Source organism: Mobula hypostoma, chromosome 3 (genome assembly GCF_963921235.1).
Source record: "Mobula hypostoma chromosome 3, sMobHyp1.1, whole genome shotgun sequence".
NCBI lineage: Eukaryota > Metazoa > Chordata > Chondrichthyes > Myliobatiformes > Myliobatidae > Mobula > Mobula hypostoma.
In genome coordinates this window covers 60,317,254-60,344,327 of record NC_086099.1, presented here as the reverse complement: position 1 = coordinate 60,344,327, position 27,074 = coordinate 60,317,254, and the positions used below count along the sequence as shown (strand labels likewise).

Here is a 27,074-nt window from a genome sequence, read left to right as displayed (position 1 = left end):
TGAGGCACTTTGGAAGAATAAAAACACTGTTACATAAATATTGCTCAATATAAAGCTAATAATACTGATAAGTCTTTAAGAAATATTAAAAATTCAATTTATATGTTATTGGACTAACTTTCTAAGGTTGCACTATTTTGTGCTGCTTTTGCATAATCCTAGGGAAGGAGTAAAAAAGATAAAGCTGCCAAAAGTTTCAATGAGATTTACAGGAAAATGTTGTTTCCTGCTTGGCATAACTGCCTGCCACACTTCCAACATCGTCCTTAGGTCAGCTGCAGGGTCATCAGTCAGGGACCACCACTCACTGATGATAACTAGATAACTAAAACAATTATCAATCCAAAGAATTAAGGGTCACTTAGCTTTTGAAGTTTAAGCTAGTGCAATCACTTTCATATCATTATTTCAGTTTGATCTAAAAGTGATGGACTTTCAGAACTTATCACTATGACTATGATCAGATTAGAAGTTTTCATTATGTAGAATATATCTATAAGAAATTATTTAATATTTTACAAAATTAGACTCATTAGTTTTCAAAACTGGGAAAATTAAAAACTTATATAAATGTAATATTTAAGTACAAGGACACTTGCATCAATATTTGGGGTAGAAAGTGCAACTTCTGTTGCCAGAAGCCACAGACTGGAAGTGAAATGTTAAAAAAGGAGTATGTTTCAGCCCTGCTCTACATTTTCCAACAAATTACAATACTCAAGCGTTAAATATCTTTCAAATGAACATGGGGAAATTAGAAGTGATTTATGATTAGGTTGCTGCTACCACCTGTGATTTATAAATAATTTGGGCTCTGTTGAGATCAAGATAAATAACTTCACAAATTTACACAACAGTGGGATAATTCAGCAAAAAATTCTGAAAATGTGGGTGTTATGGAAAATTGTGGGATCTTATACTCTCCTGAATGTGGACACACCATCTCCATGTCTTCTCTATCCAGGTCTTTCAGCATTCGGTGGATTCTACTAATCTTTCTGAACTGGATTGAGTGTAGGCCTAGAGTTAAGCACTCATGCATTGAGCCTTTCATTCCCAGGATCATAACTGTGAACATTCTCTGGACCTACTCCAGGGCCTGTACATCTTGGGTTAGACATGGGGTTCAAAACTGCTCATAATATTCCAAATGCACTGTGCCTTATATTTTCATCCTCTAGAAATGAATGTTAACAGTGCATTTGCCTTTCTTACTACCAACTCAACCTAAACAATAACGTTAACTGAATCCTGAACAAGTCATAGTCATACTTTATTGATCCCGGGGGAAATTGGTTTTCATTACAGTTGCACCATAAATAATAAATAGTAATAAAACCATAAATAGTTAAATAGTAATATGTAAATTATGCCAGGAAATAATAAGTCCAGGACCAGCCTATTGGCTCAGGGTGTCTGACCCTCCAAGGGAGGAATTGTAAAGTTTGATGGCCACAGGCAGGAATGAATTCCTATGACACTCTGTGCTGCATCTCGGTGGAATGAGTTTCTGGCTGAATGTACTCCTGTGCCCACCCAGTAAATTATGTAGTGGATGGGAAACATTGACCAAGATGGCATGCAACTTAGACAGCACCCTCTTTTCAGACACCACCATGAGAGAGTTCAGTTCCATCCCCACAACATCACTGGCCTTACAGATGAGTTTGTTGATTCTGTTGGTGTCTGCTACCTTCAGCCTGCTGCCCCAGCACACAACGGCAAACATGATATCACTGGCCACCACAGACTCGTAGAACATCCTCAGCATCATCCGGCAGATGTTAAAGGACCTCAGTCTCCTCAAGAAATAGAGACGGCTCTGACCCTTCTTGTAGACAGCCTCAGTGTTCTTTGACCAGTCCAGTTTATTGTCAATTCGTATCCCCAGGTATTTGTAATCCTCCACCATATCCACACCGACCCCCTGGATGGAAACAGGGGTCACTGGTACCTTAGCTCTCCTCAGGTCTACCACCAGCTCCTTAGTCTTTTTCACATTAAGCTGCAGATAATCCTGCTTACACCATGTGACAAAGTTTTCTACCATAGCCCTGTACTCAGCCTCATCTCCCTTGCTGATGCATCCAACTATGGCAGAGTCATCCGAAAACTTCTGAAGATGACAAGACTCTGTGCAGTAGTTGAAGTCCGAGGTGTAAATGGTGAAGAGAAAGGGAGACAAGTCAGTCCCCTGTGGAGCCCCAGTGCTGCTGATCACTCTCTCGGACACACAGTGTTGCAAGCACACGTACTGTGGTCTGTCAGTCAGGTAATCAAGGATCCATGATACCAGGGAAGCATCCACCTGCATCGCTGTCAGCTTCTCCCCCAGCAGAGCAGGGTGGATGCTGTTGGACGCACTGGAGAAGTCAAAAAACATGACCCTCACAGTGCTCGCTGGCTTGTCCAGGTGGGCACAGACATGTTTCAGCAGGTAGACAAGTGCATCCTCAACTCCTAGTCGGGGCTGGTAGGCGAACTGGAGGGGATCTAAGTGTGGCCTGAACTTCAACTTAGAAGTAAGGACTTCTAAGTTGATTTGCATATCTGACATTCTACAGATGAGCTCCTACATTCAGTTAAACTTGCTTGGCTCTTCTTAGAGCAATTGTAAAAATATGCTAACACACACAAAATGCTGGAGGAACTCAGCAGGTCAGACAGCATCTATGGAAGTGCATGTTTCAAGCTGAGACCCTTCTTCAGTACTGGAAAGAAAGGGGAAAGACACCTGAATAAAAAGTTGGGGGGGGGGGAAGGAGGAGAATAGCTTAAAGGTGATAGGTGAAGCCAGGTGGGTAGGAAAGATAAAGGGCTGGAAAGGAAGGAATCTGAAAACACAATGGGTAGTAGAAGGAGGCGGAACCATGAGGGAGGGGATAGGCAGCTGGGGGAGGGGGCAGAATGACATAGGGATAGAGGAAGGGAGGGGCAGGGAATTACTGGAAGTTGGAGAATTCTATGTTCATACCAAGGGTCTGGAGACTACCTAGACGGTATATGAGGTGTTGCTCCTCCAACCTGAGTTTAGCCTCATCATGGCAGTAGAGGAGGCCATGTATGGACATATCCGAATGGGAGTGGGAAGCAGAGTTGAAGTGGGTGGCTACTGGGAGACCTTGTCTGTTGTGTTTTCGCATATTCCTTCTTCACCTTTCCTGCCCATCACCTCCCTGCTTCCCCTCCCCCACCCCTTTATCTTTCCCCTTACTGGTTTTTCCACTTTGAACCTACCAGCCTTCTCCTTCCCGCACTTCCCCCACCTTCTTTATAGGGCCTCTGCCCCTTCCCTCTTCAGTCCTGACAAAGGGTTCCAGCCCGAAATGTCGACCGATGTTTTCCACGGATGCTGCCCGACCTGCTGAGTTCCTCCAGCGTGTTGTGAGTGTTGCTTTGACCCCAGCATCTGCAGATTATTTTGTGTTATCAGGTGAAGTGTCGTCTCATCTGGAAGGGCTATTTGGGGCCCTGAATGGCCGCAAGGGAGGAGGTGAATGGGTAGGTGTAGCACTTAGGCCACTTGCAAGGATAAGTGCCGGGAGGGAGGTTAGTGAGGAGGGATGAACGGAGAAGGGAATCATGGAGCAATCCCTGCTGAAAGCAGAGAGAGGGGGTGAGGTAAAGTTATATTTGGTGGAAGGATCCCTTTGGAGATGGCAAGAATTGTGAGGGATGATGCATTGGATGTGGAGGCTTATAGGGTGGTAGGCAAGGACAAGAGGAACTCTATGACTGTTAAGGCGGCGAGAAGGTGGGGTAAGCAAGTGTAATGCCTTGTTTAAGATCTTACTGTAATGCTGTAGGTATTTCATTTTAGCAGTTCTGCAAGAGCAGTCTATTCTGTTTTCGGCTTGTTTGGGTTTCAGCTAAGATAAGAGGCTTGTTATTCAACTTAGGAATGTGCTGTCAGCCAATCAGGATAGTGGAATTGGGAGAAGGTTCTGAAGAACACTGGGTTGAAGGTCTTTGTTGGCGATAGCTGGGAGAAGACAGGGGATACGATGACTGAGGATGCTGTCCCTGTTGCACAAGGTGCTTTGTGTAAATGAATGACTTCGAGGAGAAAGGACTAAAACTCCTGTGGGAGATCCGTTTGTTCGAGATGGATTTTGAGTGACTTTCGGAAGGTGGTGTATTTTCATGCAGACCGAGGGTCCAGCGCGCGAGTGACAGACAAGTTCAAGAGGTGCTCCAACTTAAGTACACATTTGACTGCTTAATTATAAGATCAAAAGACATAGCAGCAGAATTAGACCATTTGGCCCTTTGAGTCTGCTCCACCATTCAATAAGTGTTGATCCTATTTTTTGCTCCTCCTCAACTCCAGTTCCTGGCCTTCTCCCCAAAATCTTTGATGCCATGTCCAAACAAGAACCCATCAATCTCTGCCTTAAATACATCCAATGACATGGCCTCCACAGCTGCATGTGGCAACAAATTTCACAAATTCACCACCCTTTGGCTAAAGAAATTTCTCCGCATCTGTGTTTTGAAAGGGCACCCCTCTATCCTGAGGCTGTGCCCTCTTGTCCTAGACTCTCCCACCATGGGAAATATCCTTTCCACATCTACTCTGTCTAGGCCTTTCAACATTCGAAAAGTTTCAATGAGATACCCCCCACCATCCTTCTGAATTCCAGCGAGTACAGACCCAAAGCCATCAAACGTTCCACGTATGATAACCTATTTATTCCTGGAATCATCCTTGTGAACCTCCTCTGGACCCTCACCAATGCCAGCACACCTTTTCTAAGATGAGGAGCCCAAAACTCTTCATAATACTGAAGGTGAGGCCTCACCAGTGCCTTATAAAGCCTCAGCATCACATCCTTGCTCTTGTATTCTAGACCTCTTGAAATGAATGCTAATAAGCCCTTTTTGATTTTTTTCTTTACTAATTTTTTGGTTATCGTTCACAAATACATTTCTTTATAATTGTATGCAATGTGCGATCTGTTATTTCATGCTGATGGGCTACTGCAGGCAGTAAATCACACAGCATTCACACAAACTAGGGTTTGGGTGGGAGACGCATCCCATTCTCATGGATTTGGCAGGGCCAAAGTTGTTACGAAGCTGGAGGAAGGTAGGTTTATCACCATGGAATCCAGTGGCTGTTAGCAAGGGGCTAACGGGCCAAATTTCCAGAGACGCCCAGTAGAAGGGAGATTCATGTGGATATTCAGGAAATGGAAGAAATGCAGAGAGGGCAGCATCAATGGTGAAGGAAGGGAAACCCTGTTCTTTGAAGGAGGACATCTCTGATGTCCTGGAAAGGAAAGGAAAGCCGCAATTGTTTACAATAAATTAATTTCAAGTCTAATTTCAATTCTCAGCCCTTGTCAATATTAACATTACTTTCACTAGATAGCATTTGCAATAATAATCACTTAATATAAGTACTTTAAGGTAAAGATATTGCTTTTTGAAGAACTACCAGCAGACATTCTATGTATTTCAAGATTAAATAGTTTGCAAAATTTCACGTAATTCTCAGAACTCCCACCAATGTTTCTTTACCATCCAATGGACAACTTAATTTTAAAACCTATAACTTATAAACTTTCAGAAATGCTTTTAAAATGGAGGCAGTTCCTCAAGATGAATGAAGCTGACAGTGCTTACATAACAAAATATAATCAGCGATTAACTTCAAAGGGGGCTTGAGCGTTAACACTTTTTAGTTGCATTGTTAGTAATTGGCCTACACAAAAATACAAACTACATCAAGGCATAACACATCTATCAACAGTCAAAGTAGATGCAGGAACAGAGCAGGTCAAGCTGATACAACTGTTGTCATCTCAATTGCTTGTGGAGTTTGGCAGATGCATATTGGTAGCATCTTTTCCCTCTCTTAAGACATTGACAACACTTTAAAAGTATTTATTTGGCTGCATAGTATATCGGGTTATCCTTAGATTCTATGAGATGCCTTATAATTACAAGATAGTTACATTTATAATGTCAAAAATACTTTTTAAAATAAAAAAAGAGGGACAATATACAAAAGCAAAGGCAATACAGTAGTCCCTCAGTATCAGCCGAGGATTGGCTCCAGGACCCCTCCCAGATACCAAAATCCGCGGATGCTCGGGTCCCTTATATAAAATGGCGTAGTATTTGCATATAACCTACACACATCCTCCCGTATACTTTAAGTCATTTCTAGATTACTTATAATACCTAATACAGTGTAAATGCTATGTAAGTAGATGTTATGCTGTATTGTTTAGGGAATAATGACAAGAAAAAAAATGTCTGTACATGTTCAGTACAGACGCTCTTCTCGGAATGCTGATGCTGCCTCGGCATCAGCCAATGCCGATTCTCCCGTGATCTCTAAGTTCTTAAGGCTGTAGCGCTTTACATAGCTAGCCAGCCATCTCTTACTAGCCTTAAACTCCTTCCTCTCACTCACAACACAAGTAGCGAATGAATGAGATGCGAGGCGAACAATGCTCAAACAACGAGTGCTGGAGAGAGACTGAGGATCTGTGAAATGGCGGGAGGCTACAGCAGGGTATGCCTACACATCACTTTATTCGCGTGGATTCAGCGTAGTGCTTGACGCATGGCAAATTCAAGTTTTGCTTTTTGGAACTTTCTGGAATTTTTTTTCTGAATGTTTTCGATCCGCAGTTGGTTGAATCCGCAGATGTGGAGGGTAGACTGTATTCTCTACTTTGCAGGCTGGGCTTTAGCAAAAGGCTTAGTTTTTCAGTTAGCAGCAAGCCATTTGTTCTGTACACTAACAACCCGCTGACACAACCAGTGGTTATTTTTTTGTCAAATTGAAAATTAAACCTATTAATATCCAGATTCCAAATGGAAGTCCAAGTTGTGGATAAGCAAACAAGTTTTATAATTTCTTTCCCTCATTTAATTGGTTATCTTTTCAATTCAATGCAGTTGTGAACAGTAGCCCTTTTGATAAAGTTAAAGAAGCTGCCTCATCATGAAACAATAAATAAATTTACATAAAAAGAATGTGGCAGAAAGTTCCAATATAGCTTTGAATCTTTGATATTTCCAAACTTTAGATCATTTAACAACTTCCTTAGGCCAATGCCTTTAAGTCAGAATATCTTGTTAAACTTTCATTCACAATGTAACAAACTCAATTATTACACTTATTATCTGGTGGTATTATTCTTACGTTCCTTAGAGCATCATTGTCTTAAATCAACTTACAAATAATTGCAATGAATTTTGCACATGAACTTAATGGTAAGTGACTACACTGTCATATTGGAATTTCAAATCCAAAAACTCTGAAATGAAACGAAAACATCAATCCTTAAAGTTATTTTTCAAATATTTTTCTGTACACAGCTGTAATTCTTTGAAATTGCAGGAACTCACTATTATACCTGAGCAACTTCTCAAAGGTTCAAAAAAAATCTACTACCTTCATTCGTTCTTGGTAGTTCAAGCTACTTAAATTCATGACTGCTTCATCAGGTTTACAGGATTTAACAAATTGAATGTGGAAGCAAAATCCCAGCTGCTATATATGAGACAAAATCAAACTGCATATTCATACAAAAATATTAAAGCAAAAAGTCTTGAAACACTTTTAGGAAGTTCACCAAAAATCCAGTTGGTTGGTCTGTTTAAAAACTCTCTGTAAGTACTGAATTTAAGACAACTGGCGGTATAAAATTAAACAAGTGTACGAAACTTATGCTTCCCTCAAAGTTCAAATACATTCCTGATTTTCTTTACAAATTACTCAATTCCTCATCAATTGTTTCTATTAAAATCTCTGCTGTGTATCTATTAGCATGGGCTGATAACAGGAAAATGTTCGTGTCTATTTCACTCGTCATTCACTATCTAGATCAATCCAAGCGAAATAGGCCATCCATGCTACTTAATGTTTTTAAAGTTGCAGGTCAATTAATCAACTTTTCAATTTAATATTACTTTTATGTGCTCACAGTTTAAATGTTCTAAAAACCCAGAAGCAAATTAGTGATACTTCTTTCAATCAACTTTGGCACATCATCCTTCCTCATTTCTGCCAGACGAAACAGGATCCCACCAATCATCATCTCTAACCCCCTTCTCCAATCTGTCCCATATCCCAATGACTCACCCTTCCAATGACCCCCCACCCTGCTGGTTTCACCCACTTACGACCTACACTCCTTACTCATCTCCAGTTGACCCAAGGGGCCTTCTCCAATGCTATACAACTTTATCAGAACCTCTTCCCCAAATGAAATGTGCTGCGAGTGGAGGTGATGGAAGCAAACAACAATGCAGCTGTTAAAAAGTATTTAGACAGACATGACAACAGCAAGGAATAGGAGATGGCTACACTAAACAGAAGGGGTAGAGTTGGATTGGCATCAGCTATGTTGACATTGCTGTTGTGGGCCGAATCAAAGGTGGTGACAAATCAGCATATAGAAATCTGACAGGGTGCTGCCACAACAACAAACTCTTACTCAACGTCAACAAGACCAAGGCGCTGATTATTGACTTTAGGGGGAGGAAATAATCCATTCCTCATTGGAGGATCAGAAGTGGAGCGGGTCAGCAACTTTAAATTCCTCAGTGTTATCATTTCAGAGGACCCGGCTTGGGCCCAGCACGCAAGTACAATTACAAAGAAAGTGCAGCAGCACTTCCACCTCCTTACGAGTTTGTGATGATTCAGCATGATATCCAAAACTTTGACAAATTTCCAGAGCTGTTTGGAAGGTACAGGAGATATACATCCCAAAAGAAGAAGTAGTATTCTAAAGGCAGGATGACACAATATTAAATAGGGTACAGAAGTTTTTTCAGATATATAAAGTGTAAAAGAGAAGCGAGAGTAGATATCAGACCACTGGAAAATAATGCTGAAGAGGTAGTAATGGGGGACAAGAAAATGGTGGACAAAGCAAGTAAGTATTTTGCATCAGTCTTCACTGTGGAAAACAGTAGCAGTATGACAGAAGTTTCAGAGTTTTGGGGCAGAAGTTGTTAAATTGTCATTACTAGGGAGAAGGTATTTGGTCTGTAGGTAAATAAGTCACCTGTACCAGGTGGTCAGCATCCCAGGGTTCTGAAAGAGGTGCCTGAAGATGTCGAGATGGCATCAGTAATGATCTTTCAAAAATCAATGGATTCTGGCATGGTTCAGGAGGACTGGAACATTGCAAATGTTGCTCCACTCTTCAAGAAGGGAAAGAGGCAGAAGAAAGGAAATTACAGACCAGTCAATCTGACCTCAGTGGTTGGGAAGCTGTTGAAAGCATTTGTTAAGAATGTAGTTTTGGGGTACTTGGAGGCACATGATAAAATAGGCCATAATCAGCATGGTTTCCTCAAGGGAATATCTTCCCTGGCAAATCCACTGGAATTCTTTGAAGAAAAAGTAAACAGACAAAAGAGAATCAGTGGATGTTGTGTATGTGGATTTTCAGAAGCTAACCATGAGGCTGCTTAACAAGTTAAGAGCCCATGGTATTACAGGAAGGACACTGGCATGGATAGAGCATTTGCTGAATGGCAAGAGACAAAGAGAGGGAATAAAGGGAGCCTTTTCTGGTTAGCTGATGGTGACTGATGGTGTTCCACGGGGGGTTTGTGTTGGGACCGCTTCTTTTTACGTGATATCTATTGACAGAATTGACGGCTTTGTGGCCAAGTTTGCAGACGATACAAAGGTAGGTGGAAGGACAGGTAATTTTGAGAAAGCAGCGAGGCTACAGAAGGACATAAAACAGATTAGAAGAATGGGCAAAGTAGTAGACGGAATACAGTGTCAGGAAGTTTTGGTAGAAGATGACCATTTTCCAAATGCAGAGAAAATACAAAAATCTGAGACAAAGGAACTTGGGAGTCCTTGTGTAGGATTCCGTAAAGGGTAATTTGCAGGTTGAGTCGGTGGTGAGGAAAGTAAATGCGATGTTAGCATCATTTTGAGAAGACCAGAATATAAAAGCAAGGATGTAATGTTGAAGCTTTATAAAGCATTGGTGAGGCCTCACTTAAGAGTATCGTGAGGAGTTTTGGGCCTCTTATCTTAGAAAGGATGTGCTGAAACTGGAGAGGGTTCAAAGGAGGTTCACAGAAATGATTCCGGGATTGAAAGGCTTGTAATATGAGGAGCTTTTAATGGCTCTAGGCCTCTAATCACTGGCCTAATTCTGCTCTTCTATCTCATGGTCTTATGTGTGGAGGAGTACATTAACTGCTTGCATCACAGCCTAGAGATACACCAATGACCTTGAATAGAAAATCCAATAAAAAGGTAGTGGATACGGCCCACTCCATCATGAATCAAGCCCTCTCCACGACTGAGCAAATCTACAAAGAGTTCTGCAGCAGGAAAGCAGCATCCATCAAGCACCTCCTCCACCCAGGTCATGCTTTGTTCTTACTGTTGCCATGAGGAAGAGGGTAAAGAAGCCTGGGGGCTCACAACCAGGTTCAGGAACAGTTATTACCTCAAAAAAAAAGAGAATAACTTCACTCAACTTTATTTGCCCTATCACTGAAATGTTCTCAAAACCTATGGACTTGCTTTCAAGGACTCTTCATCACATGTTCTCGATATTTATTATTTATATATTATTATCACTACTACTACTTCCTTTTGTATTTGCAATTTGTTGTCTTTTGCACACTGGTTGAACGCTCAGTTGGTGAGGTCTTTCATTGATTCTGTTACATTTATTACTCTATTATGGATTTATTGAGTATGCCCTCAAGAAAATACATCTCATGGTTGCATATGATGATATATATGTACTTTGATAATAAATTTACTTTGAACTTTGTACTATCTATATTCTGTGCTAATAAGTAAAATTCTCAACTTGCAGAGATAAAGTGATTAAATTCATATACACACATTTTCAGGATTGGACAAGCAGACAATTCTCATATTTTCTTGTCATGCAAAAGGTAATCTGACCCATCTGGTCTGTGCTCTCTCTCAGAGCAATCCCACTCCCCCTTTAATTTCCTGTAATCTATTCTCTCTCTCTATATGCCATAAACTCTTCCCTTATTGTCCTACCACCTATCTACACCAAGCATAATCTACAGCAGCCAAGTAAACTATCGATCAGCTCATCCTTAACATGAGAGGAAACTGAAGCAAACAGGCAAAAACTATGCAGTCATGGAGAACCTGCAAAATTCACACAGTTTGGATTGAACCCAAGTTCCTGGAGCTGTGAGACAGCAGTCACTGTGCTGTATAGTGCAGAACACAAAGGAGAAGGAGAAAGATCAAGAATATGAAAACATTCTTTTTTTCAAAATCATGGTATTACTTAACTATGAATCAACTGCTTTACCATACAGCCAACTCAGGATAGATAACTATGGATGTAAAGGTTTCAAAGTACATTTAGAGTCAGGAAACTACAGCACAGAAACAGACCCTTTGATCCATCTAGTCCAGCAGTCCCCAACCACCGGGCCGCAAAGCATGTGCTACTGGGCCGCAAGGAGACGATACGAGTCAGCTGCATCTTTCCTCATTCCCTGCCACGCATCGTTGAACTTGAACATAGGGTTGCCAACTGTCCCGTATTTTGGGCTAAATTGGTTTGTTCCATACGGGCCACCCTTGTCCCCTATTCCTCCCGCAAAGGTAGAGTGTTCCTATGACACCTTTTGTGCCGAGATGGCGTAAAGCGAAGAAGCAATTATCATTAATTTATATGGGAAAAATTTTTCAGCATTCCCAGACCCAAAAAATAACCTACCAAATAACACATAAAAGCAGGAATGACATGATAAATACACAGCCTATATAAAGTAGAAATAATATATGTACAGTGTAGTCAGGAAGATTAAGCCAAAACCGATCTGTGGGAAAAGAATTCGACACGTACGCGCATGCGCACTCAGGTGCCCATGCAAGGCTTCATGGTCATAGTAGTCTTTCCTGGGGTAAACACAAGTGTCCCGTATTTGTTGCTACTTTTGTCCCTTATTTGGGCGTGAGAAAGTTGGCAACCCTAACTGTAAAAGACATGTTGAGGTGAGTTAAACTCTACTTGAACACCAGCGCCCCCCCCCCCCGGTGCGCAAGAATATTGTCAATATTAAACTGGTCCGCGGTGCAAAAAAGGTTGGGGACCCCTGATCTAGTCCATGCCGAACAATTTAAACAGTGTAGTTCTATTGACCTGTACCCAGACCATAACACTCCATACCCCTCCCAGCCATGTACCTATCCAAACTTCTCTTAAACATTGAAATCTAAATTGCATCCACCACTTGTGCTGTTCCACACTCTCACCACATCCTGAGTGAAGTAGTTTCCCCTAATGTTCCCCTTAAAACCATAAAACATAGCAGCAGAATTAGGCCATTCAGCCCATCGAGCCTGCTCTGCCATTCCATCATGGCTGATTGTGGATCCTACTCAACCCCATCCACCTGCCTTCCCACCATATCCTTTGATGCTCTGACCAATCAGGAAATTATCAATTTTCATTTTAAGTATACCCACGGTCTTGGTCTCCACAGCTGTCTGTGGAGAGCATTCCACAGATTCACTACACTCTGGCTAAAAAAATTCTCCTTACCTCCCTTCTAAAAAGTCGCCCCCTCAATTTTGAGGCTGTGTCCTCTAATCTTGGACACTCCCACCACAGGAAACATCCTCTCCACATCCACCATATCTAGTCCTTTTAACATTCAGCAGTTTTCAATGAGATCCCCTCACTTTCTTCTAAATTCCAGTGAGTAAAATCCCAAAGCTGCCAAACGCTCCTCATATGTTAACCCCTTCATTCCCAGAATCATCCTCATGAACCTCCTCTGGACTTTCTCCAATTGCAACACATCCTTTCTGAGATATGGGGCCCAAAACTGTTGACAATACTCCAAGTGCAGCCTGACTAGTGGTTTATAAGGTCTCAGCATTATCTCCTAGTTTTTATATTCTATTCTCCTTGAAATGAATGCCTACATTGCATTTGCCTTCTTTACTACAGACTCAACCTGTAAATTAACCTTCAGTGAGTCTTGCACAAAGGCTCCCAAGTCCCTTTGCACCTCTGCTGTTTGAATTTTCTCCCCATTTACATAATAGTCTGCACTTTTGGTCCCTTTACTGAAATGCATTATCATATATTTCACAACACTGTATTCCATCTGAGACTTCTTTTGCCCATTCTTTCAATTTGTCTAAGTCCTTCTGCAATTGCATTGCCTCCTTAGCACTACCTACCCCTCCATCTAGCTTTGCATCATTGGCAAACTTTGCCTCAAAGTCATCAAGTCCATTATCCAAATCATTGACAAACAATGTGAAATACTGACCCCTAAGGAACACCATTAGTCACTGGCAGCCAACCAGAAAAGGCCCCTTTTATTCCTACTCACTGCCTCTTGCCTGTCAGCCTTTCCTCTATCCATGCCAGTATATTTCCTGTAATGCCATGGGAAATTATCTTTTTAAGCAGCCTCATGTGTGGCACCTTATCAAATACGTCTGAAAATCAAAGTAAATGACATCCACTGCCTCTCCTTTGTCCACCTGCTTGTTACTTCCCTGACGAATTCTAACAGATTTGTCAGGCAAGATTTCCCTTCAGAGAAACCATGCAGACTTTGACTTATTTTATCATTAGTCTCCTAGTACCCCGAAATCGCATCCTGAATAATAGACTCCAACTTTCCCTATCACTGAAGTTAGGCTAACTGGCCTATAATTTCCTTTCTTTTGCCTTCTTCCTTTCTTAAAGAGTGGAGTGACATTTGCAATCTTCTCTGGGACCATGCCAGAATCAGGTGATTCTTGAGGATCATCACCAATGCATCTGTTATCTCTTCAGCAATCTCTTTCAGGACTCTGGAATGTAGTCCATCTGGTCCAGGTGACTTGTCCACTTTAAGACCTTTTGAGTTTGCCGATCACTTTTTTCCTTTGTAATAGCAATGGCACTCAGGATTATTACAACACCCAATCTAAGATAGCCTTTCCCCAAGTAGGCTCCAGCACAACCTGCTCTAAAAAGCCATCTCGTAGACATTCAACAATTTAAACATTTTACCTATCACCCTTAACCCATGTCCTCTAGTTGTAGTCTCACCCAACCTCATTATTATGCATCTCTATCAAATCTCCCCTCAAACTTCAACGTTCTAGGAAATAAAGTTCTAACCCATTCAATCTTTCCTTATAACTCAGGTCCTCCAATCCCAACAACATCCTTGTAGATTTTCTCCATACGCTTTCAATCTTATTTACATCTTTGCTATAGGTAGGTGACCAAAAATGTACACAATACTCTAAATCAGGCCTCACCAACATTTTGTAGAACTTCAACGTAACATCTCAACTCCTGTGCTCAATACTTTGATCTATGAAGGCCAATGTGCCAACAGCTTTCTTAATGACCTTATCCACCTGTGATGCCACTTTCATGAATTAGTTATAGTCATAAACATACTTTATTGATCCCAGGGGAAATTGGTTTTCGTTACAGTGGCACCATAAATAATAAATAGTAATAAAACCATAAATAGTTAAATAGTAATATGTAAATTATGCCAGGAAATAATAAGTCCAGGACCAGCCTATTGGCTCAGGGTGTCTGACCCTCCAAGGGAGGAGTTGTAAAGTTTGATGGCCACAGGCAGGAATGACTTCCTATGACGCTCTGTGTTGCATCTCGGTGGAATGAGTCTCTGGCTGAATGTACTCCTGTGCCCACCCAGTACATTATGTAGTGGATGGAAGACATTGTCCAAGATGGCATGCAACTTGGACAGCATCCTCTTTTCAGACACCACTGTCAGAGAGTCCAGTACCATCCCCACAACATCACTGGCCTTACAAATGAGTTTGTTGATTCTGTTGGTGTCTGCTACCCTCAGCCTGCTGCCCCAGCACACAACAGCAAACATGATAGCACTGGCCACCACAGACTCGTAAAACATCTTCAGCATCATCCGGCAGATGTCAAAGGACCTCAGTCTCCTCAGGAAATAGAGACGGCTCTGACCCTTCTTGTAGACAGCCTCAGTGTTCTTTGACCAGTCCAGTTTATTGTCAACTCGTATCCCTAGGTATTTGTAATCCTCCACCATGTCCACACTGACCCCCTGGATGGAAACAGGGGTCACTGGTACCTTAGCTCCCCTCAGGTCTACCACCAGCTCCTTAGTCTTTTTCACATTAAGCTGCAGATAATCCTGCTTACACCATGTGACAAAGTTTCCTACCGTGGCCCTGTACTCAGCCTCATCTCCCTTGCTGATGCATCCAACTATGGCAGAGTCATCAGAAAACTTCTGAAGATGACAAGACTCTGTGCAGTAGTTGAAGTCCAAGGTGTAAATGGTGAAGAGAAAGGGAGACAAGACAGTCCCCTGTGGAGACCCTGCGCTGCGCTGCTGATCACTCTGTCGGACACACAGTGTTGCAAGCACACGTACTGTGGTCTGCCAGTCAGGTAATCAAGAATCCATGACACCAGGGAAGCATCCACCTGCATCGCTGTCAGCTTCTCCCCCAGCAGAGCAGGGCGGATGGTGTTGAATGCACTGGAGAAGTCAAAAAACATGACCCTCACAGTGCTCGCTGGCTTGTCCAGGTGGGCGTAGACACGGTTCAGCAGGTAGATGATGGCATCCTCAACTCCTAGGGCTGGTAGGCGAACTGGAGGGGATCTAAGTATGGCCTGACCGTAGGTCAGAGCAGCTCCAGAACAAGTCTCTCCAGAGTCTTCATGATGTGGGAGGTCAATGCCACCGGTCTATAGTCATTGAGGCCGCTGGGGCGCGGCGTCTTCGGCACAGGGACGAGGCAGGACGTCTTCCACAGCACAGGAACCCTCCGGAGCCTCAGGCTCAGGTTGAAGACATGGCGAAGTACTCCACATAGCTGAGGGGCACAGGCTTTGAGCACCCTGGTACTGACACCATCCGGTCCTGCAGCCTTGCTTGGGTCGAGACGTTTCAGCTGTCTTCTCAACTGGTGTTATGGACCTGTATTCCCAGATCATATTTTTTCTACCACACTGCTCACTGTGTAAGATCTACCTTCGGTGGTCCTCCCAAACCTCACACTTTCATGCAATAATTTCCCTCTGGCATTTTCTACCCTATTTTTCCAACTGGTTCAGATACTGCTGCGAGCCACAATAGTCTTCCTCACTGTCCACTGCACCCCCAATCTTGCTGTCACCCACAAATTTGCTGATCCAGTGAACCACATTATCATCCAGATCAATGATATAGATGATCTTGTCAAACAACAATGGAATCAGCAGTGATCCCTGTGGCACACCCCTAGTCACGGGCCTTCAGTCAGAGAGGCAAACATCTACTACCACTCTCTGGCTTCTCCCACAAAGCCAATGTTGAATCCAATTTACTACCTCATCTTGAATGCCAAGCGACTGAATCTTCTTCACCAACCTCCCATGTGGGACCTTGTCAAATGTCTTGCTGAAGTCCATGTAGACAACATCCACTGCTTTGCCTTCAACAACTTTCTTAGTAACTTCCTCAAAAAACTCTGAAGTTGGTCAGACATGACCTACCATGCATAAAGCCATGCTAACTATCCCTAATCAGTCACCAACTATCCAAATACTCATATATCCTGTCCCTTAGAATACCTTCCAATAACTTCCCCACTACTGATAAAGCTCAACAGCCTATAATTTCCTGGTTTATTCTTAGAGCCTTTCTTAAACAGCGGAACACATTAGCTATCCTCCAATAATTCACCTGCCTCAAAGGATGATTTAAATATCTCTGCTAGGGCCCCTGCAATTTCTGCACTTGCCTCCCACAGGGTCCAAAGGAACCTGGGGATTTGTCCACCCTAATTTGCCTCAAGACAGCAAACACCTCCTCTTCTGTAACCTGTATAGAGTCCATGCACTTGATGCTGCTTTGCCTCACTTCTATAGACTCAGTGGCTTTCTCCCAAGTAAATACTGATGTAAAAAAATCCATTTAAAATCTCCAGCCATCTCTTTTGGCTCCACACGTAGATTACCACTCTGATTTTCCAATTTTATCCTTTGCATTCCTTTTGCTCTCAACTTATCTATAGAATCCCTTAAGATTCTCCTTCACCTTGTCTGCTACAGCAGCCTCATGTCTTCTTTTAGCCCTCCTGTTTTCTTTAAGTTTTCTCTTGTATTTCTCATACTCCTCAAGTACTTCATTTGTTTCTACCGACCTATACCTGTTATGCATCTCCTTTTACTTAACCGGACCTTAACGTCTCTTGAAAATGAAGGTTCCCTAAACCTGTTATCCTTGCGTTTTATTCTGACAGGCACATATAGCCTTGTACTCTCAAAATCTCACTTTTGAAGCCTTGCCACTTACCAAATACACCTTTGCCAGAAAACAGTCTATCCCAATCCACACTTGCCAGATCCTTTCTGATATCATCAAAATTGGCCATTCTCCAATTTAGAATCTCAACCCAAGGACCAGATCTGCCTTTTTTTTTGTAGTTACCTTGTAACTTATGGCATTATGATCATGAGATACAATTTGTTCCTCTACACAAACTTGTCACCTGCTCTATCTCACTCCCTAATAGAAGATCATGTATTTCAAATTCTCTCATTGAGACTTCTATGTACTGATTAAGAAACCATTCCTGAGCACAATTGACAAACTCTATCCCATCTAGTCCTTTTACAGTATGGGAGTCCCAGTCAATACGTGGAAAGTTAAAATCACCTACTATCACAATCTTATGTTTCTTGCAACAGTCAGTGATCTCTCTACAAATTTGTTCCTCTGAATCCTGGGCACTGTCAAGTGGACTAGAATATAGGCCATTAACATGGTCCTATCTTTCCTATTCCCCAATTCCATCCATAGAGCTTCACTAGACGAATTCTAAATTTCAGAATAAATTTCAAACAATTCTGAGATTTTGACATTTTAAAATACACGTTTGAAAAATAGTAACACTTATAATGTTAAATACATTGATATACTTGTGATGATGGGACTCATGCAGCCTAATTGTGGTCAAAGTTTACTGCACTGAAGTTATGATAAGAGATTACTGTAAGAATGGCTCCTATCAATTTGACAGTACTTCATAATTTACTGCTATTTTATCAACAGTTGGCTCAAGCTCAGTTATTGTTCCATTTCCCAGTTTAGCACAATTAGGTGAGACGATTAAGTTGCAGGAATGTTTTGCTGCTGAAGACTGGTTCCAGTTCTTTTCAATACAATACCAGGATGACCCACATTTTGGAATACTACATGAGGCACATGTTTTAAACCAACTAGTTTGACAGCTGAAAGAAAGTGAAACCAAAATATATTTACTCTCTCCATTACGCTTTTATAAAAGGGAGCAATTTTCCAGAACTCCATATAGCTTCCACTCCATTAATCTGTCAGTAATTTAAGAAATTTCATTTTTGAATTGCACTTATTATGTACTGACTGGTTGAAGTGGACCCTGCTGAATAATCTAAATCTGAGAAAAAAGCAGTCCAAACTTTATATTACCTTGAAATAGATATGTGTAAATGAACAAAATAATAGAATTTTAGCCTAACGTTCAGGTAATGAAGAACTTATGAATTATACCACCTGTGGCTGCTGCCTGCAATTCCACTCTTGCCCCATTTATATTTAGAAACATAGAAAACCTACAGCACAATACAGGCCCTTCAGCCCACAATGCTGTGCCGAACACGTACTTACTTTAGAAATTACCTAGGGTTACCCATAGTCCTTTATTTTTCTAAGCTCCATGTACCTATCCAGGAGTCTCTTAAAAGACCCTATCATATCCGCCCTATCATATCATATACCGTAGCCGGCAGCCCATTCTACGCATTCACCACTCTCTGTGTAAAAAAAATTACCCCTGACATCTTCTCTGTACTTACTTCCAAGCACCTTAAAATTGTACCCTTAAATTTGATGGTACATCAACTAGAATTTGAATTATTAGTTTCACTTGTACCTAGGTCCAGTGAAAAGCTTCTCTTGCATACTGATCATACAGATCAATTTATTACACAGTGAAGTAGTACAAGGTAAAACAAAGCAAGATATAGTACAGAGGAAGTGCATTGCAAGTCAACAGTAGTCTACTTAGTTATAATAGTCTTATAACAGTGTGATAGCTGCCCTGTGCCTGGTATACATGCTTTAAGGCTTTTATACCTATTGCCCAATGGGAGGGAGAGGAGAGGAGAGAATATCAGGAATTGATGGGGTCTTTGATTATATTGGCTGCTTTACTGAGGTAGCAAGAAGTGCAAAGAGAGTCCATGGACGTTAGGCTGCTTTTTGAGATGTGCTGAACTGTACCCACAACTCCGCAGTTTTTTGTGTTCATGTCCAGAGCTGTGGCATATCAAGTCATGATGCATCCAGATAGAATGCTGTCTATGGTGTATAAATAAAAATTGGTAAGGGTTGATGGAAACAGGCCCAATTTCTTTAGCTTTCTGAGGAAATAGAGATGTTGGTCTATGCGTCTAAATCAGGATAGGCTACTGGTGATGTTCACCCCCAGAAGCTTGAAGCTCTCAAATCTCTTGAGCACCATTGATGCAGACAAGAACATGTGCATCACCCACTTCCTTAAGTCAATGATTAGGTTTTTCTTTACATTGAGGAAAAAGATGTTGTCATGTCACTATGTTACTAGGTTCTCTACCTCCTTACTGCACTGAAGACTAATTAATATTTGATATACAACCCACTATGGTGGTATCATCTGCAAACTTGTAGATGGAGTTGGAGCAAAGATTGCCGGAATGACATGGATGCTTAGGGAGTAGAGTAAGGGGCTAAGAGTGTAGCCTCATGGAGCACCAGCTTTGAGAATAATCAAGGCAGAGGTGTTGCTGTCTGTCCTTACTGAGGTTACTTACTGTTAATCATTTTGTTATAGTTCATGGATTGTAACAAACAATTAAATATATTCATGCACTAACCTCCATCATTAGATACTGAAGTGGATCCCAAAAACTACCTTAGTGCAAGCTTGCAATAATAACGATCTTTGAAATTTAAAATGACAGCTGATCAAGCTGTACAGATCACTCTTGGTATGTCTCCCTCCATCAACACCCCCTCAACACAAAAATAGTGACTGAGGGGGGAAATTGGAAAAATAAAACAGATAAATTTTGTTATGCACAGATACAAGGGTTAAACAATTCTTTAGGTTCAGTCCAGATGACGACAGACAGGTACTTGAAGAGCTGAATGATGACTCATGATCTTATGATGATTATTTTAATGATGCAATCAAATCCCATTTACACTTATATAAACAGCTAATGTCAACAACTGGCATAGACAACATGTTTCTGAACATTTTCTTTTCTGCTTTTACTTGTTGTGTTACTGAATACATATAAAGATAGAAATTAGGAGATGTAAGTCACCAGGCCTCTCAAACCCACCGCACCATTTAATGAGAAAACACGATCTGAATGCAATCTCAACTCCACATTCCCATTTACCCATAGTAACTTTTCTAATTTACCACCTGTCTCCGCCTTAAAAATGTTCAAAGATTCTGTTATCACCACTCTTTGAAAAAGAGCTTTCAGGGACTTGCAGTCCTCAAAACAAAATCATATCATCCCCTCTCAAATGGGTAAATATTTAAAAATGATTAAGCTCTAGTTCTAGATAAAAAGGAAACATCCAAAAGTTATAGGTACAGCCCAAAAACAGGCCATTTAGTCCACAATGTCCAGGTTGACCACCAACCCATTTACATTGATGATGATGACGACGTTGACTCAGGCCTGAGAGGCCAGCGTCGGGCATTTTCATGCCTTACAAGGCACGGACTGGAAGGCCATGTGGGGCGCCACTCCTCGCACAGACAAAAATTCATCTCATTTGTTTTTATTCTCATCAATTTTCATCACCTTCGCTCTGATTCTATGACTCATTAACACACTCTAGGCAATTTACAATGGTCAATTAAACTACATTCTGCATGTCTTTGAGATTTGGGAGGAAACTGAAGTATGCAGAGCAAACCCACATGTTCACATGCAAATTCACAGAGTACCCAAGGTCAAGAGGGAACCTCAGTCTCTGGCACTGAGAAGCAACAGGTCTACTAACTAACCGTCTCTCCTCCATCAATCTTCATTCATTCTTCTAAACTTGAACATATACAAACTTACCCCATCCAACCTTTCATCATAAAAGCTTCCTTTCTCTTAACTGCTTCCAAGGTATGAACATTTATCCTTAAACAAGGAGACCCATACTGTACACAATTCTCCAGACGCAGTCTCACCAAAGTCATAATTAACTGCAGAAGTGTATAACCTTCCAGCTCTTGTATCCTATTACCTCAGCAATAAATAGGAACACCTTGTTAAAACTCTAACCTTTTGTGAATCATACTCTTGGAAACTCAAATATGACAAGACCTTATTAAATCAATACTTAGAAGTTACTGAAATCAATATTATGAAAGAGCTTAAGTTTTCCAAATACCATTGCCCATAATACTGCAATTGACTGTATCTGATATCTAATTGGTGATGACATTAATTTAACTCCAGGAAATCACCCTTTGACAATCCACTCATTTATCAAAGTGGACGAAGGATTCAGTTTGAATAGGAACCAAAGGAAATTAAAGAATAGCTAAATTGTAACAGAATTTGACTATTTACAAATCTTATAATACATTACCAGTTGTAAAATCAGCACCTACATCTACAGTTGCAAATTTGCAGTGCTGTACCATGCATTGTTACCCTAACACTGTAAAAGTTTTGTAATCTCACTTTGTATTCATGACACAGTTTGACTTGGGACAAAGGGTCCATTTCCATGTTGTACGACTTTATTACTGGTGCAACTTAAAATTTTTAATTCTTCCTGCTGGCTTTTTATTTGTTCTCCTCAACAGCAATTCCATCCTTCATGAAATAACCATCTCCTTTGTGAAGTAAATCTTCCATGCCTGCCCGACATAATCCAGTACTTCACCTATTAAGACACACCCTGCGGATGAATCCCAACAAGCTGCTGACTAAATATTTGATACAAAGCTCAAATCACACCTATGTCACTATTGTCAGAAAACTGCTTCTGGATTTCTGTTTGGCTTTCAACACATTGTCCCACAGATCAAACACCTACTCCTTGATTTAAATACACCACTGTGCAGCAGGGTGTCGGATTTCCAAACCAAAAAACCTCAGATGATCAGGATAAACAAATCCTTAACACGGGGCTGTGTGTTGAGCTCATTGCTGTAAACTCTGTTCACATATGGCCGCATGGCCAAACACCCAAGTAATCACATTTGTCAAATTCATCAATGACATGACAGTGATTGGTCTCATCTACAACAACGATGAGATGGCCTGCAGAGAGAAGGTGGAAGAGTTCAAGGGCTGGTACTAGGTAAATACAGGTCGACCTTCACTAATCCGGCACCATTGGGACCTGAGGAATGCTGGTTTAGTGAAAACACCGAATTACAGAAGGATTACATTAAGCATAATCAGTGCCGGATTATCGAAGGAACCGGATTACAGGTAGTCAGATTAGTGAAGGTCGACCTGTAATCTCTTCCTCAATATCACCAAGACCAAGGAGGTAATTATCCACTTCAGAAAAACTTGCACAACTCATAGCCTTCTTTACTTTGGCAGCACAGCAGTCAAAACCGCGAGCAGTTTCAAACTCCTACGAGTGCACATCTCATACAACCTCTCATGGGTCCAGAACACATCCTACACAATCAAGAAAGCTCACCAACAACTTTACTTCCTGAGGAGGCTGAAGAGAGCTGGGCTATGCACATCTATACTCACATCCTTCTACAGATGTCCAGTATAGAGTACCGCTGCATGGTATGGAAACTGCACTGTGATGGATGGGAAGGCTCTACAACAGGTAGTCAAAACTGCCCAAAGCATCACTGGCACCAACTATCTGCCATCAAGGACATACGTAAAGAAAGGTGTCGAAGGCGGCCAGTAACATCATGAATGATCCCACCCACCCTGCTCATAGACTGGTTGTCCCACTCTCATCAGGCAGGAGGTTACGTAGCATCCATGCCAGGACCACCTGACTCAAAAACAATTACTTTCCCCAAACAGTAAGGCTGATCAACACTGCTACCCACTAACCCACCACCGCTACTTTCTTATTTCTCGTCAGTCACCTTATGTACAGACACTCCTGTGCCTAGTGTCACTTTATGGACATGCAATCAATGTATATAAGCTACCATGATCCTCTCGTATCCCCTTTTACCTATCCCATGATCCTCTCGTATCCCCTTTAGCCTATCACCTGTCCAGCTCTTGGCTCCATCCCTCCCCCTCCTGTCTTCTCCTATCATTTTGGATCTCCTCCTCCCCCTCCAATTTTCAAATCCCTTACTCACTCTTCCTTCAGTAAGTCCTGACGAAGGGTCTCGGCCTGAAACGTCGACTGCACCTCTTCCTACAGATGCTGCTTGGCCTGCTGCGTTCACCAGCAACTTTGATGTGCGTTGCTTGAATTTCCAGCATCTGCAGAATTCCTGTTGTTTGCGTTTAAGGTACCTTATGTATTTTTTTTTATTATTGCACTCTTTATTTTATTCTGTTTCTTTTGGTGCTGCATCGGGTCTGGAGTACAATTATTTCATTCTCCTTTATACTTGTATACAGGAAATGACATTAAGCAATTTTGCCTCATATTCGTATCTGACTAAAACAATATAAATATACAATTAACAAATTTCTTCTCACCATTTAGTCTACGGTAACCCCCCCAAAGTATTTTTATGCATATTGATACAATATTTACTAATTCAGTTCACTGAACGAAATCGAAATCAACATCCAACCAAAGTCAATGTTTTAGCCTACATCATACTGATTTACTCATAATATTCTAACTATGTTAGCTACATTATCAATTTCCTGGTTACTCCGCACCGAGTAATCCAGCTGAGAGAAGCCACTCTGCCGCGAATTGACAAGAGCAGTCACGTCATTCATTATCTCACACTGTTGAAGCAACACAGCGGTAACAATCCCATCTACTTTTCTCCCCGTGTAAAAAAAACCTAGAGAACTGAGGAAGGACTGTCACCACAGGCCCGGATCTACATCGCTTGAACTCCCAATACATTTGACTCGAAGCCCCAGGTGACTCGGCAGCTTCGTCCGGGCCCGGCTCCGTAAGTCACTAACTCGGTGCCGCCTGCCCACCAACCCCAACGCGGTTTTCCGTTCGGTCTTACACAGTGACGTGTCCCGAGCCCCGAACCACCACTGGGTCGGGCGCGTACTTCAGCAGCTGCTCCTCCACAGCCCGCTCCTCATCCTCCTCCTCTTCCTCATAGATCGCATCGAAATCCGCCATCATGCCGGAGGCCGCCAATTCCATAGAGACACCGCGCACAGCGCAATGGAGCAACCAGAAATCGCGAGAGTAGTCGTGCTGACAGCTGCTCCCCGGCCCGCTCGCGGAGGAAGGAAGTGACGTGTCCCGCCGACTCTGCTGTGGAGATGCCGAGACTCGACTATTAGTGGTTTCAAATTCATTAATCGCGTTGTGATGTATGTAAAATATCAGCACAATAATCGCAATTAAATCTCTGGATCGTTGCGCCCGCCCATATTTTATCACAAATCTCTTCATAAATGTCGGTTACGTTCTCCACCAATACGTACTTGTAAGTCATCGTAGATTTAGCTCACTGAAGTATGGGAAAGGATGTACTTTGCACTGAACGTAGAACTCCAAAGGCTTTTTAATAATATATTCCCGCTGCAGAACATCTCTTCCCAGTTGTAGTGTGACAAGACCCTGGACCACTTTCAATATCTTGGGAGACACCTCTCAGGCAAACATTGATGGTAAAATTCGCTACACTTTCTGGCCTTTTGAGGAAAAGGATATCCAAAGGTCAAGGCTTCAAATCAGGAATGAAGCTCATATTCGAACGGACAGGTAATCCCAGTTACGTAAATTGTAGATATGTGGACTAACAGGCACCTTAAAAGACTGGAGATATACCACCAACTTTATCCTGATAAAATACTCCAAATGTACTGGTAGACAACTTTAACCTAGTACTTGCCATTGAAGATCCAGTTGTATTCATTTTGCTCCGACGGTTGTTTATGTGCTCAACATTAAACTCCTGAAGCAGCTATTCATTCTACTCCAGGAAAATGGAAATTTATCACAACAAAAAGTTACCAGGGGACGGTGGCCATAAACTCAAAATCATTTTTAAATCTTTCTTGAAAAAGTGCAACATATTTACTATCTCAAGGGAATCAACCCTTGGTCTTGCCCACTCAAAATGGAGAAGGAACTCTGAGAATGCCAGCAATCAAGGTTGGTATTTTTGTTAGGTACACAAAAAGACCAATGAAAGAAGTAGAAGGACCACATTACCCACTCCTCCCATAAAACACCACATTACCCACTCATCCCATAAAGCATCTTCTTTTCTACATATTGAATAGTCTGTGGATTCCACATTACCCTCATTAGTCATTAAACTTGTCAAACACAACATGTCCTGGGGAAGTTTTTAAATATTTTTCTTTAGCAGAGCAAACAGTCCGGATTCTGAGATAGCCAAGTGTGTTGGACCTACTTTCTTCAACCAATTGAAATTGATTAGTTGAGCTAACCTCAATGTCAGCCATTTTCTCCATATTGGTTTATCTAGCATGACATCAAAGGCTGAGGTATTTTGCCTGTATTAAATGCCATTTTAAATAAATAATGCATTGTACATTAGGCAAGGAAGTAAAGTACACACAACACACACTTCAAAGAAATGTCTTCATATTATATTTAGACTTTTTATTTTGGTGATAATAGACACATTATTTGGTATTCTTACCCTGTAAATGAATTTTAAAATCATTGTTAATATCCTAAAAAATGCAATTATTCACATCTAGATTCGTAAATAATCTTGTGTGACTATAGGTTGATGTATGTCAATCATTGTATTAGACCTACTGCTGCACTATCTGGAAAATTCCAAAATCCAATTTTTTTGGGGAAGTGTGGCTTCTTTAGTATATCACCTAATTTCTATTTGGTTACGACATTGCTGGATGATTAGGCCATCTCAGATGCTTTGTTCTTTCATTATTTCACTAGATGTACACATCACTACCAAAATCATCTCCGATTGAGTGGTTAGTTCATTTCATGAACATTACTTTATTGACAGGAGACAAAAAAAAACTGGACTAGCCAACAAGAATGGTTCATTTCTATTCATGAAGGATGTAGGTGAACCAGACGTGTTGCGATAACAATCTGGTCTTTTAAAAATTTCTGGATAGTTAAGTTAATTTAAATTCCCCAGATGGCTTGGCAGGATTTCAAATTATATTTCTTAATCGTTTATTTAAGCTTCAGGATTACTGGTCTAATAATAGCTGATGTGCCACCATCACTCTGCTTTAATGCCATTTGGTGGCAGTATGCAGTCTAAATTGTCTGTACTTTAAGCTTTGGTGCTAATAATCTTGCAGTATTACAAAATTGCATTTTAATTGGTAATAACATGGATATATTACGGGATAGTTGAATAAACATGAAGTAGCTAAATAAATATGAAAGAAAAAGAAATCAAAGGCCATGTTGATAGCTAAGGCCAGGAGGAGGCTTTTGTGAAAATGCAAACAAGAACATTGATCAGCTAGAACAAATACTCATGGCTGCACATTTTGTACATCTGCACAACCTTTCAATAATTTGTGTTGGAAAAATCTTTTCTGATCTGGAGCTTTAGTTTTCTCCCCATTAAATAAATATTTCTGTTTTTCTTATATTTAAATTGGATGGCTTCTGACTTTCCCACACTAAACTACAATAATTATTACAAACTCTCTTCTCTCTCTTTGCTTTATTATGATTTTCAACTTTGTGGGATCAAGAATTTTCTATGCGTAAATTAATTCACTTATTTATGGAACTTAAATATATTATATTGGAAATCTTAAGAAAATCATGAATGACCAAAATGATTAATGAGTTGTTTATTTTCTGTAAGTAAAGCAGAATAAATAACCTTCCTCCCCGAGTCTATTCTGCAATCCAATTTACAATTCAATAATGTA

At 41.2% G+C, this 27,074-nt stretch overlaps 1 protein-coding gene across 4 annotated transcripts in view; it reads right to left on the bottom strand.

The window, feature by feature from the left end:
- Window positions 1-25,600, bottom strand: part of LOC134344027 (cysteine-rich hydrophobic domain-containing protein 2) — a 58,048-nt gene extending 32,448 nt beyond the window's left edge. The window contains exon 1 of one of the 4 annotated variants that reach the window (XM_063043132.1): window positions 24,218-25,600. In XM_063043132.1, coding sequence (XP_062899202.1) covers window positions 24,218-24,618 — 401 coding nt within the window. In that variant the 5' untranslated portion in view covers window positions 24,619-25,600. The remainder of the gene's footprint in view (window positions 1-24,217) is intronic. The other 3 variants (XM_063043134.1, XM_063043131.1, XM_063043130.1) reach the window with 3 other exon arrangements.
- Between the last annotated feature and the right edge of the window lie 1,474 nt (window positions 25,601-27,074).